This window comes from Pristiophorus japonicus, chromosome 1, assembly GCF_044704955.1.
Source record: "Pristiophorus japonicus isolate sPriJap1 chromosome 1, sPriJap1.hap1, whole genome shotgun sequence".
Taxonomy (NCBI): Eukaryota; Metazoa; Chordata; class Chondrichthyes; family Pristiophoridae; genus Pristiophorus; species Pristiophorus japonicus.
The window spans coordinates 190,653,188-190,671,531 of record NC_091977.1 but is presented as its reverse complement, the minus strand read 5'-3'; the positions used below and the strand labels follow the sequence as shown (position 1 = coordinate 190,671,531).

Sequence of the window (18,344 nt, the reverse complement as noted above, 5' to 3'; positions counted from 1 at the left end):
GATGGCAGGGGCCTTGGATGCGATAGTCAGGAACACTGCTGGCACAGGCCTCCCAGTGGTCCCAGAACACAGCACTCCACCCCTAGCTTCTGCACCACCACTGCGAACGACAGATGAGAGGCAGGACCAAGATCCTGCTTCTACATCAGAGAATGTTCCCCCCCTCGGCATCTCCCGCTCCGTACACGTGCAACCACCGTCTCTGCCTTCATCCCCCTCAATGAGGCATCGCCTGAGGAGCTCCTCGGCCAGGCATGTGGTGTGAGGAGGGGAAGGGGTAAAGGTGGTGAGAAGAAGGGTCGGGGGGGGGTAAGAAAAGTGAGGTGCTGTGTTATATTTCCATCTGGGTGGATGCAATTTGTTGTAATGTATGGGGGGAGGGGACCACGCTCCTGCTTTGCATTGTATTCTGTGTTGCTGGACATGTTGAACATTTGATTAATGTCAATGGTGGAAAAAGTGGGGTGTGGGCAGGGGTTGGGTGTTTTTGCCTGTGATACTTATGATTTCAGACCAATGTTGGTATAAATTTTTTTTAATTGAACATAACCTTGTTGCGCATTGTCTCAGATAGCTGGACCATTACACACTGGTGATTCCTTAACATGAAAGGGTTAAATAAAACTTAACTTCAATCAACGTAAACTTTAACTGGCACCAAGGTGATGGGCACCATTGATGTCTGAGCTGCACACACACAGCAGTGTGTCAGCGTTGTCACGCACAGCAACGTTCTTTCAGGCAAATCGTTTAGATATCAACTCCTGAGATAAGAGTCTTGCAGCTATGTAGCCACCATGGGCCATTTCTTGCGGTCTGAAGGGAGTCGTGGGCATGGTTGCATGGTCAACCTGATTGTTTGGCCCTAGGTCAGCATCCAGCTTCTCGTCCGCCTCTTTGTCTCTCTCCTGAAGTAGAGCATCAGTCCCTTCTGGCAATTCTTGGCCCCTCCTGATAGCCAGGTTGTGCAGCATGGAGCACAGGACCACAAATTTACCTACTTGCTCAGGGTTGTATTGTAGCTCCCCTCCTGAGTGGTCCAAACATCTGAACATAAGAACATAAGAAATAGGAGCAGGAGTAGGCCATATGGCCCCTCGAGCCTGCTCCACCATTTAATACGATCATGGCTGATCCGATCACGGACTCAGGTCCACCTCCCTGCCCACTCCCCATAACCCCTTATCCCCATATCGGTTAAGAAACTGTCTATTTCTGTCTCTCAGGCAATGAGTTCCACAGATCCATAACCCTCTGGGAGAAGAAATTTCTGCTCATCTCAGTTTTAAATTGGAAACCCCTTATTCTAAGATTTTGCCCTCTAGTTCTAGTCTCCTCTATCAGTGGAAACATCCTCTCTGCATCCACCTTGTCAAGCCCACTCATAATCTTATACATTTCTATAAGATCACCTCTCATTCTTCTGAACTCCAATGTGTAGAGGCCCAACCTACTCAACCTTTCCTCATAAGACAACCCATCTCCGGAATCAATCTTGTGAACCTTCTCTGAACTGCCCCCAAAGCAAGTATATCCTTTCGTAAATATGAAAACCAAAACTGCACGCATTATTCCAGGTGTTGCCTCACCTGTTGTGTATGAATAAAGAGTCTGACTAGATACTGTGAGCTCAAAGTAAAGTGTGACTGTAGTCTTTTATTGCAGGTCTCCAGAGTACCTCTCCAGCCTGTGAGGTCTCCTTAACCACAGGTGCTCCCAAGGGATTGTGGGATCCTTTGGGACTCCAGGGGATGAGCCCTCCAGTGGCTACACAAGGTATTTACAGGTTTACATATATCCAAGTCAGCATGGATTTATGAAAGGGAAATCATACTTGACAAATCTTCTAGAATTTTTTCAGGATGTAACTAGTAGAGTGGACAAGGGAGAACCTGTGGATGTGGTGTATTTGGACTTTCAAAAGGCTTTTGACAAAGTCCCACACAAGAGATTAGTGTGCAAAATTAAAGCACATGGTACTGGGGGTAATGTATTGACATGGATAGAGAACTGGTTGGCAGACAGGAAGCAGAGAGTCAGAATAAACGGGTCCTTTTCAGAATGGCAGGCAGTGACGAGTGGCGTGCCGCAGGGCTCAGTGCTAGGACCCCAGCTATTTGCAATATACATCAATGATTTAGGTGAAGGAATTGACTGTAATATGTCCAAGTTTGCAGATGACACTAAGCTGGCTGGCGGTGTGAGCTGTGAGGAGGATGCTAAGAGGTTGCAGGATGACTTGGACAAGTTAGGTGAGTGGGTAAATGCATGGCAGATGCAGTATAATGTGGATAAATGTGAGGTTATCCACTTTGGTGGCAAAAACATGAAGACAGAATATTATCTGAATGGTGACAGATTAGTGAAAAGGGGAGGTGCAACGGGATCTGGGTGTCATGGTACATCAGTCATTGAAGTTTGACATGCAGGTACAGCAGGCGGTGAAGAAGCCAAATGGCATATTGGCCTTCACAGCTAGAGGATTTGTGTATAGGAGCAGGGAGGTCTTACTGCAGTTGTACAGAGCCTTGGTGAGGCCACACCTGGAATATTGTGTTCAGTTTTGGTCTCCTAATCTGAGGAAGGACATTCTTGCTATTGAGGGAGTACAGTGAAGGTTCACCAGATTGATTCCCGGGATGGCAGGACTGACATATGAGGAGAGACTGGATCAACTGGGCTTGTATCCACTGGAGTTTAGAAGAATGAGAGGGGATCTCATAGAAACATATAAAATTCTGAGAGGATTGGACAGATTAGAGGCAGGAAGAATGTTCCCATTGCTGGGGAGTTCCAGAACCAGGGGTCACAGTCTAAGAATAAGAGGTAAGCCATTTAGGATCGAGATGAGGAGAAACTTCTTCACTCAGAGAGTGGTTGACCTGTGGAATTCTCTATCACAGAAAGTTGTTGAGACCAGTTCATTAGATATATTGAAAAGGGAGTTAGATATGACCCTTATGGCCAAAGGGATCAAGAGGTATGGAGAGAAAGCAGGAAAGGGATACTGAGGTTGAATGATCAGCCATGATCTTATTGAATGGTGGTGCAGGCTCGAGGGGCCGAATGGCCTGCTCCTGCACCTAATTTCTATGTTTCTATAACACTCCCCCTCCGCCCCCCCCCCCCCCCCGCCCAAGTCAACAGTGTAACTATTTACAAGGTGAGTCGATCTGGGGCCTTTCTTTCCCTGGTTGATCGTCTCGGTGCAAATGCTGGTTTTGGTGAATCGTTTGCTAGGCCCTTGCTGGGTTGCTGTGCTGCTGGCATTGCTGGGCTGCCTGGTGTGGTGAGTCCTGCTGGGCTGCTGCGGGTGATGGGTTCTGCTTCGCGGTCAACCGCGATGTCGGTTGCCATTGGTGTGTATGTTGTGGGGGGGGTCAAAGACGGTAGGGTCCAAGGTGGGTTGCTCTGAATAGTCCGTGAATCTGAGTTTGATTTGGTCCAAGTGTTTCCGGTCCATTTGAACTTTTGACCCAAAACACCCTACTCCCCTCTTTGGCCACAACAGTGCCGGAAAGCCACTTGGGACCTGGTCCATAGTTCAACACAAATACAGGATCATTGATTTCAATTTCGCGTGACACATTTGCACTATCATAATATGTACTTTGTTGAAGTCGCCTGCTCTCTACCTTTCATGTCTTAAGTGCCCTTTTCATGAGCAGTTCAGCCGGTGGAATCCCAGTGAGCGAGTGAGGTCTCGTGTGGTAGCTAAGATAGGCGAGTCTGCAGTGAGCCTTCAGTTACCCTCTTCAAGCTCTGCTTGACGGTTTGCACTGCTGACCATGCTGGTTTGAACGGGGCAGATGTAACATGTTTGATCCCATTATGGGTCATGAACTCTTTGAGCTCAGCAGTGGTGAAACATGGCCCATTGTCGCTCACAAGGACATCAGGCAGGCCGTGCTTGGCAAACATGGCCCGCAGGCTTTCAGTGGTGGCAGCGGACGTGTTTGCCGACAATATCCCACATTCAATCCATTTGGAGTACGCATCTACAACCACAAGGAACATTTTACCCCAAAACGGGCCTGCATAGTCGACATGGACCCTGGACCACGGTTTGGAGGGCCAAGACCATAAACTTAGTGGCGCCTCCCTGGGTGCATTGCTTAACTGCGAGCATGTGTTACATTTGTGCACGCAGGACTCTAAGTCCGCATCGATACTGGGCTACCACACGTGGGATCTCGCTATCGCTTTCATCATTAAAATGCCTCGGTGAGTACTGTGGAGATCACTGATGAAAGTCTCCCTGTCCTTCTTTGGGAACACTACCCAATTACCCCACAGAAGGCAGTCTGCCTGTATAGACATTTCATCTTTGCGCCGCTCGTACGGCTTTATCTCTTCCTGCATTTCCAATGGGACACTGGACCAGCTCCCGTGAAGCACACAATTTTTTTACTAGGGACAGTAAGGGGTCCTGGCTCATCCAGGTTCTAATCTGTCGGGCTGTGACAGGTGATTGCTCACTCTCGAATGCTTCCATTACCATGACTAAATCTGCGGGCTGTGCTATTTCCACTCCTGTGGTGGGCAATGGCAGCCTACTGAGAGCATCGGCACAGTTTTCTGTGCCTGGCCTGTGGCGGATGGCGTAGTTGTATGCGGACAACGTGAGCGCCCATCTCTGGATGCGGGCCGATGCATTCGTATTTATCCCCTTACTTTCGTAAAAAAGGGATATCAGTGGCTTATGGTCAGTTTCCAATTCAAATTTGAGCCCAAACAGATATTGATGCATTTTCTTTACCCCATAAACACACGCTAACGCTTCTTTTTCAATCATGCTGTAGGCTCTCTCAGCCTTAGACAGACTTCTGGATGCATAAGCAAGCGGTTGAAATTTCCCAGATGCATTAGCTTGTTGCAATACACACCCAACGCCATATGACGATGCATCACACGCTAGTACCAAACGCTTACATGGATCATACAACACAAACAATTTGTTTGAGTATAACAATTTTTCTAGCTTTTACAAAGGCATTTTCTTGGCTTTTACTCCATACCCATTCGTCCCCTTTACGCAGTAAGGCGTAGAATGGTTCTAACAGTGTGCTGAGACCCAGTAAGATGTTACCAAAGTAGTTCAGGAGTCCTAGAAACGACCGCAGCTCCGTCACATTTTGTGGTCTCGGTGCGTTCTCGATTGCCTCCATCTTCGAATCGGTGGGTCTGATGCTGTCCGCCGCAATTCTTCTCCCCAGGAATTCCACTTCAGGCGCCAGGAAAATGCACTTTGAGCATTTTAACCTGAGCCCCACGCGGTTTAGTCGACTAAGAACCTCCTCCAGGTTCTGCAGATGCTCAACTGTATCCCGACCTATAACCAAGATGTCTTCCTGGAAGTCCACCGTGCGCGTAAGCTTTCCATGTTTGTCTGGAAAATCACCGCGGCTGATCGAATCCCAAACGGGCATCTGTTGTAAATGAAGAGACCTTTGTGCATGTTGATGCAGGTGAGGCCCTTTGATGATTCCTTCAGCTCCTGCATCATGTAGGCCGAGGTCAAGTCCAACTTTGTGAACGTCTTTCCTCCCGCCAGCGTCGCAAAAAGGTCGTCTGCCTTTGGTAGTCGGTATTGATCCTGCAGGGAGAAACGATTGATAGTTACTTTGTAATCACCACAGATTCTGACGGTGTTATCTTCTTTGAGGACTGGAACAATTGGACTGGCCCATTCGTTGAATTCAATCGGCGAAATTATTCCCTCTCGTTGCAGCCGGACCAGCTCAATCTCCACCCTCTCTCTCACCATGTACTGTACCGCTCTCACCTTGTGATGGGTGGGTCACACCCCCGGAATCACATGGATCTGCACTTTTGCTCCTTGGAACTTCCCGATGCCTGGTTCGTACAGCGAAGGGAACTTGTTTAAGATCTGGGGACACGAAGTTTCGTCAACGGACGAGAGCGCTTGGACATCGTCCCAGTTCCAGCGTATCTTTCCCAGCCAGCTCCTGCCGAGCAGCATGGGACCATCGCCCGGTACCACCCAGAGTGGTGGCTTGTGCACCGCTCCATTGTAGGAGACCTTTACAGTACCACTGCCGATTACGGGAATCAGTTCCTTCGTGTAAGTTCTCAGTTCAGTGCGAATGGGAGTCAGGACTGGCCTTGAGGCCTTGTTGCACCACAATTTATCCAAAGTCTTTTTGCTCATAATGGATTGGCTCACGCCCGTGTCCAGCTCCATTGACACAGGGAGTCCATTTAATTCAACCTTCAGCATTATCGGGGAACCCTTTGTGGTAAATGTGTGCACCCCATATACCTCTGCCTCCTCGGTCTGAGGCTCTGGTTCGTCGTGATCCTCCGTGGATCTGTCCTCCTCTGCAACGTTGTGGTTTGCAGGATTAGCAGGGTTTGCGGCTTGCCTGCACATACGTTGGAGGTGGCCCATTATTCCACAGCCCTTGCAAACGTATCCTTTGAAGTGGCATGAATGGAAATGATGATCACCCCCGCAGCGCCAACAAGGTGTTAATGGCCTTGCATTCATCATCCTTGATGGTGGACTCTGAGACATCTGCGGACGTGCAGCTGCAGGCATGTGGGGCCTGCCCTGTATGTTGTGATTTGAAAACAGCATCACTTTGTTCACAGTACTTGTAGCAGCATTCATGTGGTGAGAGATTTGCTTAGTATTGTCACTGGTGGCAATGAATGCCTGGGCTATCGTTATGGCTTTACTCAAGGTTGGGGTCTCTCCAGTCAAAAGTTTGCGAAGTACCACTTTATGGCCAATGTCAAGTACGAAAAAGTCTCTGAGCCTGTGTTCCAAATGTCCTTCAAATTCACAACGTCCTGCAAGGTGTCTCAGCTCGGCGACATAACTCGCCACTTCCTGGCCTTCAGAGCTTTTGTAGGTGTAGAACTGGTACCTTGCCATCAGAACGCTTTTCTTCGGGTTCAGATGCTCCCGGACCAGTGTGCTCAAATCATCGTACGATTTCTCTGTGGGTTTCACTGGAGCAAGCAAATTTTTCATGAGTCTATACGTTGGTGCCCCACAGACGGTGAGGAGAATCACCCTTCATTTGGCAGCATTCGCTTCTCCTTCCAGCTCGTTGGCCACAAAGTATTGGTCGAGTCGCTCCACGAAGGTTTCCCAATCATCTTCCTCCGAGAATTTCTCCAGGATGCCCACTGTTCTCTGCACCGTTGTGTTCGTCATCTGTATCTCATTGCCAGTTGTTGTGTATGAATAAAAAGTCTGACTAGATACTGTGAACTCAAAGTAAAGTGGGACCTTAGTCTTTTACTACAGGTCTCCAGAGTGCCTCTCCAGCCTGTGAGATCTCCTTAAGTACAGGTGCTCCCAAGGAATTGTGGGATCCCTTGGGACTCCCAGGTGATGAGCCCTCCAGTGGCTACACAAGGTATTTACAGGTTCACATATATAACATCACTAATACCCTGTACAACTGTAGCAAGACTTCACTGCTTTTATACTCCATCCCCTTTGCGATAAAGGCCAAGATTCCATTGGCCTTCCTTATCACTTGCTGTACCTGCATACTAACCTTTTGTGTTTCTTGCACAAATACCCCCAGGTCCCGCTGTACTGCAGCACTTTGCAATCTCTCTCCATTTAAATAATGGGCCTATACTCTCTGGAGTTTAGAAGAATGAGAGGTGATTTCATTGAAACATGCAAGATTCTGAAGGGGATTGACAGGGTAGTTGCTGAGAGGTTGTTTCCCCTGGCTGGAGTGTCCAGAACTAGGGGGCACAGTCTCAGAATAAGGGGTCGGCCATTTAAGACAGAGATGAGGAGGAATGTCTTCACTCGGAGGGTTGTGAATTTTTGGAATTCTCTGCCCCAGAGGGCTGTGGATGTTGAGTCTCTGAATATATTCAAGGCTGAGATAGATAGATTTTTGGAGTGTAGGGAAATCAAGGGATATGGAGCATGGACAGGAAAGTGGAGTTGAGGTCAATGATCAGCCATGATCTTATTGAATGGTGGAGCAGGTTCGAGGGGCTGCATGGCCTACTCCTGCTCCTATTTCTTATGTTCTTAACTTCAAATGCAGCCACATTATTATTTAATAGAAGCAAACTAATGAAACAGACCCTGATGCTCAAAATTTACCACTGAGCGGAAGTTGCAAAATAAATTATAGTCTTCTTGTTATTTCTTGTTACTTTGTCATAACAAATTCTATAATAATCTTTAGTAGACATTTTGTGTATTCAGTGTATGGTTGTTATTTTATAATCTTGTATATGCACTAATTTCATTGGCACAGTTTGGCCGTGATTTCACCTACCGAGGTGTGCTCATTGCAGCCGTGGTAGATGGCGGACTGCGAACCCGCTCCTGGCTCCATGCCGACTTCCCCCACAACTTTCCCCTGATGGGACTTGTTAAGCCCACCCTGCAAGGTTCCCAGGCAATGAAAAGGAAACGGTGTGATGATGTCATTTGATGACGCATCATCAGTTGGTTTCCTTAAAGGGACCATGTCCACATTGATTTTGACAGTTGTGCTGTCAGTGTTTTGCAGCGTTGAGGTTCTGCAAATACTGACAAGCACTGCACAGAGGTGTATGGTTGTACCCAGGCTCTCACATGACTCCCTTCATATGCTTATGGAGTGAGTCACAGCATGCAAGGAGGTTCTCTTCCCGTCCAATGGGCGGAAGAGACCTCCCCAGGACACCAACGCAGCCTGGTTGCACATTGCACAGAAGGGCACAAGCAAGGATGTTATCAGGAGGACCAGGCTGCAGTGGCGCAAACCTTTCCATGATCTCAGTAGATCACGAAATATTACTGCAAAACAACACTCAACCTCATCCTGCTGTGCCACTCATCACATCCCCATCACTCTGCCTTCCCTATCCTACCCCTGCACATCCTTACTCACACCAACTTATTTTGCACCTCCACCCATCCCTCTCTCTATCTACATTATCACATCCCCATCTCACTGGCCACCCCTCACACTTACCCTCATCCTTGACCAATCATATCACCTAACAAAACACAAGGGTCTTGGGTCCTTTAGCCAATGTTCATGTAGAGTTTCTGTTAATGTGTTGTCAAACATTAAAATCTTTATTTTGAACACTTTGCCTTGTTGGACAGATTTGTGTGTTCCTTTGGAAATGGCTTAGTGAGTTGTAGTGAATGGTGAGACATAAGGGTACACCCCGCAATGGTGATGAGTGTGAAAGGAATGGCTTGGGCATTGTGGGGATGTTTTATGGTGCTGGCATGGGATAGTGCCAACCTGGTGCATCATGTGGCAGCTAAGGTGTACAGCGTCAAGTGAAGTAAATAGGACCATGGAGAGGTCATCCCTGGCCTTCCGGGAAGCAGTGTGATCAGGTGCTGATGCCCTGTGCCCTGTGCAGCATCAGTTGATTGCAGAGAAGGTTGGTGTTATTGTTGGTAATGCTGGTGTGTTTAGTGATGGTGTTGGGGCTGATTGTGGTGGGATTCTGAGGACCAAGCTGAGATTTTTTCAAGGGCAACGATGCTGCTGGAATAGCTGAAGTTGAGAGGACAGACGCAATCTGTCAGTGGTGAGATAGGTTGTTCCAAGGAGATGACAGTGAACAGAGAGTTTACCCCAACCACTTCCAAACTGTATAAAGCTGAAAAGTGTCTTCCAAATCCAGAAAGCTCCAGCTTCTAAGACTGGAAAGTGAACAGCTGTGAAATGGTAGCTTTTATACCACCTTTGCAGTTCTCACCTTTTCAGAAGAATGGAGAGTCATTGAAAACCCGACCTACTTACCTGATGTGATCCCTGAACACCAGGAACCTGGTGAAAAAGCTGGAAAAATGGTAAGTAGTTGGTAAAATTCTGTTTCAGAACCTTTTAACGAGCTCTTAACTATATCAATTGGCTCACCCAACACTTAGTGTAAAGCACAGGCAAACCCAGCACTTGGGAAACTGACCTGGTGATGGGTTGATAGCGGGCTGTCGATCCACTGTCAATATTTCATATTTTGACCGCGGACCCACCCTCTGAGCACCAGCAAAATCCAGGCCTTTGTATTAAAGATTCTCACTGAGCAAAATCTCAAAATCATCAATGCTGTAATTTAATCCAAATGATGCCCTATTTTCTTTGTTGTACTAATCTGCCACATAATGTGATTCTTTACAGACAGATGGCCCCAGGATGGAATCCTTTGAGACTCTATCAGTCATGGAAATGGCAGAACAGTTAACGCTCCTTGATCATATTGTTTTCAGAAGCATACCATATGAGTGAGTTTGTCTTGAAAAAGGCTTTATATGTAACAAGCTATGCCTCAGAATGCAAACTTTCCTACATATGCCACAGCTCCAAAACACAATGCAAAGTGAAGGTCTCTACCTGAGAAAGATTAATTGAGCTGAAGCATGTTTATGTGATTCTCCTGTCTTCTTGTAAAACATAAGGGGGTGGAAATTGCGTAGCGCCCCGTTTGGGGAAGGTAACACAGCCGCAAGGCGGGTCCAGCAGACAACGGGGTGCCATGGCTTCAGCCCGGCACTCAAGCGGAATGCCGGGCTGCAAGATCGCGTCACAGACTTCGCGTTCCACAATTCAACGGGCCGCGACCGGTAAGTCAGACGATTTTTATTTGTGCGAGCATCACCTCCTCTTTAAGTAGCACCCCACAAGCCCGGCATCGCCTGGTGCAGCTTCAGAGGGTGCTTCCGAAATTTCCCTCTGAGGTGAAAACCGGTCGCTGTGTACGGTGATAATGTCGTCAACACCAGCGCAGCAGAGCGGGGTGCTACCGGTTACCGCCGCCGCTAAACTCCCACAGCATTTAGCGGGAATCGTTAGTGGCGTTAACGGGAGACGCAAAAGACCCGAATTTTCCCCCCCTTAGACGTTTATGTAGCACTGAGGTCAGTGACCATAGAGAAGGCCTCCTCACATCACATTTTTATAGGTAAATTGCTATCGGGTTAGGGCTGTGAGAAAGGGCCTAGTTCCTGGTATATGTGGCTCCTAGTGATTGTTTTACACTACGATACACACCATTATCAGCTGCAGTACAAAATTTTCTGTGGCAATTTTCACTATAAATTTATTTTAGTTTATATTTGGAAATTCTCTTTTCACTTGTACATGAGGCGATGTCGTCATATTATCTAACATTTGATCGCTGTGTTAATGCTCCGTCTGTTGAAAAATGCCAGTAAGAACTTTACAGGGCATGTTTGTGTACTGACAATGTCCCCTTTAAACTGCATTCACTTGATTGTGAAAAAGTCGATTGGAAGTTATAAAGGGCACACCTAATGAACACACAGAATTGTAAAGAAAAGCCAAAAGTGCAGCATGAGATGTTTCAGTAATTTGCTAACTTTCTTTCAGGGAGTTTCTTGGACAGGGATGGATGAAACTTGATAAAAATGAACGGACACCATACATCATGAAGACTAGCCAGCATTTCAATGATGTAAGTAACAAGAGATTTCCAGATTTAAAAAATGTTTAATTCTAATTATAGATATTGATGTGAGATAAAGGGACAGATACAAAACTCACATGTTGAATTCAATATTTTCAGTTTTTAATGTTATAAAAAGTTCTAAAAGAAAAAAGTCCTACAACTGTCATACCCAAAATATTCATAACCTCCTATAAAAACTGTTTACATAACATTTGAATATTTAATTCTATAAGTGTCATTTGTATTTGATAAGAGATATTTATTATCCGGTGTATTTTGTTATTTTCAAAATATACTTGTCAGCTACCAGACAAGTTGCTTAACTTCAAAAGTAAATGATAATTAAATGAAACGTTCCTAGTAGAAGAGATTCTAGGTACTGATTTGCTTATATCACCTTTTATGCCAAATATGCAAAATAGTGACATATGCACATGTGAATGGGAGGGAGTAACCCAAATCCAAAATCATCTGAAATCTGTATAATGTGGGGTTTTATAAAAGAACCTAATTCAGGGCACTTTGATCAGAAAACCAACATTTCATGTCATCCTATCCAATTCATAAAGCTCATAAAGGCAAGTTTATCCAAATATTTATCCTCACACTGAATCATGAGGTAGGTTCTGCTCCATACCTCACTACTCTAATTGACAGGAGATTGGTAAGAACACATTAGAAACACATAGGTCCTGAAATTATGCTCTGGAATACTTTTGTACAATTCCTGACTCCATTATTTTAGTGGAGGTATTATCCCATTTATTTTAATGGAATAGTATCCCCCAGTGTTATTTCAGAGCCATATTGTAGACCAGGAATTTATAAATTACTTTAGTTTGGCCTGTTAATAATGACTAACTGGTATTCACTCAGAAATAACTTCTATTTTTCTTATATATGCTGGACATATAATTTGAGATAATTCATCTGCAGTCGTGGCACCTTTAGTGTCATTATGTGAATGTCCTACTACTTTGCCGTTAGTTATTATTTTACCACAGAACCCACAAGAGAGTATGACAGTAACACTATAATCATCATAGCACTTAAAACGAAATTATCTCGGATACTGCTATAATACATTCAAAATGACCAACCATTGCTTCTGCTAACTTTCACTTTATTGCTATTACCAACTTACTGATGTAAATCTACTTTCCTTTTTTATTTCTTATAAGCTCCAAACCTACATGCTGTTCCACTCCTCGCATCAACACTGTATGAGACGTGGAGCTCATCACACCATCTCTTTTAAAATCTCATTCTTTCCCCGACACTCCCTATTCTTACCTTCCTTTAATGAACTTTTAAAACTGAGAGTTTAGTTTCATCCAAGATTGATTTCTTGCCTTTCCTGCTACTGTTTCCACCCTTGATGATATCTGCACGATTGATCTTGGCTCTTCACTGAGATTTCACAATAATGAAAACTATCCACCAGCAGGATACAGGCAACATGCTAAAATAACCTGCAATTATTTTATCAGCAGCATCTTTGCCTTACTTTCGTATCTCATATAGTATCCAGACACAGCATGGCAAATAAAGTGGGGAGACTAACAACATTAATGTCTAGTATAAATGTTAAATGATGACCAATGCAATGAAATTATTTGGAGGCTGTAGCCTAATATCAGGCTTTTCACTTAGAGTTATCTTAGAATCTATAGCCTTCATTAAATTACAGCCATTGTAATTATTTCCCGCTATCCGCTATCCACAATGATGAGCAACATTACCCATTTCCCTTTCACTGTTACTTCTTTTTCAGATGAGTAACCTTGTTGCTTCTCAAATCATGATGCACGCTGATGTGAGTTCCCGAACAATTTCCATTGAGAAATGGATAGCAGTGGGAGACGTTTGCCGATGTTTGCACAACTACAATGGTGTCCTTGAGATCACGTCAGCCCTGAATAGGAGTGCAATCTACAGACTGAAGAAAACCTGGGCAAAGGTTTCCAAACAGGTAACGAGAATCAAAGATCCTAATACGTTACTCATGACCAGGTGCATTTTATTGTCAAAATGCATTCCCTTCTGTTCAAAACAAAGGAAGAGAGATTACTGTTTTAAAAACAAATTCCAGATAATTTAATTATGTTCCTTTCCCTCAAATTTGTCTTAGCAATGACAGAAAAACAATAGACAAATGTCCATGTTCGGGAAGAAAGAACAATAAAGCTTACACATCTGGGGCCTGTTAGATTGTGATATTTTTCTTATGAGTGGACCCAACTGAATTTATACAAGCAACAAAGCTCAAGGTACAGGGTAGATTTTACAGTTCATATTCCTGGCATGGAACTTCACCCACCAGGAGTCCCTTTCAGGATCCGGACATAGAGTCCCTACAGGATTTTCCATCCATGGGACAGATGATCTCAGAATTCCCACAGTGTGCTCCTGGCAAGCAAAGTCCCGATATGCTGCTTCTGTTTATGGTGTTTATGGATCCTGTTGTTTTATAAGATAAGTTTACTTCATATTTTAGATTTAACTATGTTGTATTTAAAAAAATTCTAACTCTCCATTAAAGGTGCTATAATAGTGTATGTCATTGCCCGACGTGTTGCTGAGCTATACAGACCAGAACTATTCAGATATTATCCTCACTTGTGCTGAATTTTAAACCGGGTTAGCAGTTGGGATAATACATTGGCCTTAGGGAGACGAAAAACTTTCACATAATTCGCAAATTTTTTTTGTGTTTAATATTAGTTGTTTATTTACACAAACACGGGGATGGCAAACTGCATCTTTAGTTACGGAACATGGTCAAAAGAAATCAGTGACTGATCCTGTTCCTGGGGCTAAAAATATTTGTTGAATTGTAGAGATATCTTTGCAGGAAGCTTGCTATTGATCTGTTCTGGCAACTCCCTACTAAAGGACTTAAAGCTTTAGAAATTCGGCTCCGTGGCGCCCAATCTTTCGGCACTACGGATGCTGTTTTGTGACTAAAATGGCGTCCGTGATGCATGCACACTTCTGGTGCTTGCCGCACCGGATGCCACCTTGCTGAGGCATTAGCATCGGCACTGGGAGCGTGCGTCAGAAGTATGTAGAGTTGGCAGATCATGACGTCAGTCAGTGGGCAATGCTGATTTGACGTCAGTGCTGCCATTTTCATCCTCATCGCTGGAACTAATGCCCTGTGTTAACCTCGCACAGCTGAACATGAGTTCAGCATCGGCAATATCCTCCCACCAGTGATATTTAAAGGGATCAACAACCACTCTAAGATTAGTTGCTGATTAATTTCTACTGGCTCTGTGTAAGTTTGTGCAAGTGATTGGAGCTTTGTAGTGTTATTTAAAGTTGGTGAGGGGACAGGGAATGGTGCTGCCAGTGGAGAAGGCCTTGGTTCTGACTTCAAGGGTTCTGGTCAGACCACTTGCTCCCAGTCATGGTTGCTTGAGTTGTCATTGTTCTGTATGTAAATTTTACTCATGTGTAAGACTTGCCACCAGGGGGCGCACCTGTGGGAGACCCAAGGGTCACCTACATACCCCGGGCAAGCAGGTATAAAAGGCAGTCCACCATGCTGCTTCCTCACTCTGGAGTTACATTAAAGAGACCAAGGTCACAACAGTTTGAGCTTACAATATACAGTCTTGTGGAATTATTTTGAACAGAATAATTGGCGACGAGTAATAGATCACGAACTTTCATGCGGTTATGGATGCCATTGGTATTCTTGAGAGATTTGTTGAAGGTGATGATTGGGAAGCCTCATTGAGCGTCTTGACCAGTATTTTGTGGCCAATAAGCTGGACACGGAAGAGACTGCGATCAAACACAGGGTGATTCTCCTCACCGTTTGTGGGTCCACGATATATGCCTCATCAAAAATCTGCTAGCACCGACGAAACCAACGGACAAGACATATGCAGCGTTGTGCACACTGGTTCGGGAACACCGCAAGCCGAAGGAGAGCATCTTAATGGCCAGGTATCGCTTTTACACGCACCATCGCTCCGAGGGCCAGAATGTGGCGAGCTATGTCGCCGACCAAAGACGCCTTGTTGGACCATGCATATTTGCTGGATTTTTTGGGGAAATGTTGTCGGGATTTTTCGTGCTTGGAATTGGCCATGAGGTCATTCTTCGCAAACTGCTGTCTGTCGAATCCCTAGATCTGAGCAAGGCCATTACGATAGACCAGGCTTTCATGTCCATGAACGATAACACTAAACAGATATCTTTGCAGCATCGAAGCTCACCGGCAAGTACTGTGCATAAAATAACGCCTTCAGCAGGCAGAACTGTACATGGCAGGGCCTACACGCCTGCAGAGGCCAAACCTAGGATGACTCAGAGTCCGCTGTGGGGCATGAATGTGAATCCATTAACACCATGTTGGCGCTGCGGGGGTAATCATCGGGCCCATCAATGTCGATTCAAGCACTATGTGTGCAAAGGCTGCGGAACAATGGGGCACCTCCAGCGAATGTGCAAACGTGCTGCGACTCACCATGTGACAGAGTCGGCAGAAGATGACCGATCTGGCGCGGATCATGCTGAATGAATAAGAGAGGCAACTCAACCCGAAGCTGAAGAGGAAGTGTATGGGGTACACACCTTCACCACCAAAAGACCTCTGATAATGTTAAAAAATCAAATTAAACGACATTCCAGTTTCCATAGAATTGGACATGGGGGCGAGTCAGTCAATTATGAGCCAGAAGGCTTTTGAGAAACTGTGGTGCAACAAGGCACAAAGGCCAAAACTAAGCCCAGTTCACACCAAGCTGCACACTTACACCAAAGAGCTCATACCAGTCATTGGCAGTGTGGCAGTGAAGGTATCATATGATGGAACTGTGCATAACTTATCACTATGGATTGTACCAGGCGATGACCCAACACTATTAGGCTTAAGCTGGTCAGGAAAGATCCAATGGAACTGGGACGACATCGAAGTACTGTCTTCGGTGGATGACGCCTCGTGCTCCCAAGTGCTAAACAAATTCTCATCGTTATTTGAGCCAGGCATCGGCAACTTCACAGGCGCCAAAGTGCAGATCCGTCTAGTCCCTGATGCACGACCCGTTAATCACAAGGCCCGAGCGGTTCCATACATGATGCGAGAGAAAGTCGAGATCGAGCTGGACAGACTTCAACGAGAGGGGAACATATCGCCAGTCGAGTTCAACGAGTGGGCCAGTCCAATTGTTCCGGTGTTGAAAAGCGATGGGACGGTCAGAATCTGCGGGGACTACAAGGTAACGATCAACCGAGTCTCATTACAGACCAGTACCCGCTTTCCAAAGCGGATGACCTGTTCGCAACGCTAGTAGGGGGGAAGTCGTTCACCAAGCTGGATCTAACCTCTGCTTGCATGACGCAGGAGCTGGCAGAACCCTCAAAAAGACTGACATGCATCAACACGCACAAAGAGCTGTTTATATACCACAGGTGCCCTTTTGGGATTCGCTCGGCTGCAGCCATTTTCCAGAGAAATATGGAGAGTTTGCTGAAATCTGTTCCGCACACCGTTGTGTTTCAAGACAACATCCTGATCACTGGTCGTGACACCATCGAACATCTACACAACCTGGAAGAGGTTCTAAGTCGCCTCGACAGAGTGGAACTCAGGCTGAAACGCTCCAAGTGTATTTTCCTGGCTGGCCAGTTGTTGTATCACATGTGCTTTCTCCATCCACCACCTGTTCTTTAGGTCTGGGTTTTTTGTTGGACCTGAGCCTTGAGCCATCTGTAATGTTGTTTTGCAGCTCCCGAATTAACTGGCCAACAGCCACGATACGTGAGGTTTCTTCACTGCAGTCAAGGCCACCTACGGTCCAAACTCCCAAGACCCTACCCCACTCCTGGCCAAGAACGGGGAAACACTCATCAAGGACACCGAGGCTGTCAGGGCCCGATGGAAGGAGCACTTTGAAGATCTCCTCAATCGAGACTCTGCCTTTGACTCAAGTGTTCTCAATTCCATCCCACAGCATGCGACCCGCCACCACCTCAGTGAAACTCCAACGTTGCACGAGGTAGGCAAAGCCATAAAACAGCTCAAGAACAACAAGGCTACGGGAGCGGATGGAATCCCTGCTGAGGCGCTAAAGTATGGCGGAGAGACGCTGTTGGCATGGATACATGACCTCATCTCTCTCATCTGGAGGGAGGAGAGCATGCTGGGAGATCTGAGAGATGCAGTGATTGTGACCATTTTTTTTAAAAGGGACAAATCCGACAACGGCAACTACAGGGGAATCACCCTGCTATCAACCACTGGCAAAGTTGTCGCTCGAGTTCTCCTCAGTTGACTTCTCCCTGTGGCCGAGGAGCTCCTCCCAGAATCACAATGCGGATTTCATCCCCGACGGGGAATAACGGACATAATCTTTGCAGCACGACAACTGCAGGAAAAATGCAGGGAGCAGCACCAGTCCTTATACATGGCCTTTTTCGATCTTACAAAGGCTTTTGACACTGTCAACCGTGAGGGTCTATGGAGCGTCCTCCTCCGTTTTGGATGCCCCCAAAAGTTTGTCAACATTCTTCGCCTGCTTCACGATGACATGCAGGCCGTGACCCTTACCAACGGATCCATTGCAGACCCAATTTGCGTCCGGATTGGGGTCAAACAGGGCTGCGTCATCGCTCCACCCTCTTCTCAATCTTCCTCACTGCCATGCTCCACCTCACAATCAACAAGCTCCCCGCTGGAGTGGAACTAAACTACAGAACCAGTGGGAAGCTATTTAACTATGCCGCCTCCAGGCCAGGTCCAAGATCACCCCAACCTCTGTCGTTGAGCTGTGGTATGCAGATGACGCCTGTGTCTGCGCACATTCAGAGGCTGAACTCCTGGATATAGTCAATGTATTCACTGAGGCATATGAAAGCATGGGCCTTACGCTTAACATCCGTAAGACAAAGGTCCTCCACCAGCC

General features: G+C 46.0%; 1 protein-coding gene across 1 annotated transcript in view; it reads left to right on the top strand.

Annotated features, from left to right (window-relative positions):
• rasgrf2b (Ras protein-specific guanine nucleotide-releasing factor 2b) overlaps window positions 1-18,344 on the top strand; it is a 404,619-nt gene that overhangs the window by 361,572 nt on the left and 24,703 nt on the right. Inside the window, exons 21-23 of the mRNA XM_070867471.1 lie at window positions 10,140-10,243; window positions 11,349-11,433; window positions 13,202-13,399. Coding sequence (XP_070723572.1) covers window positions 10,140-10,243; window positions 11,349-11,433; window positions 13,202-13,399 — 387 coding nt within the window. The remainder of the gene's footprint in view (window positions 1-10,139; window positions 10,244-11,348; window positions 11,434-13,201; window positions 13,400-18,344) is intronic.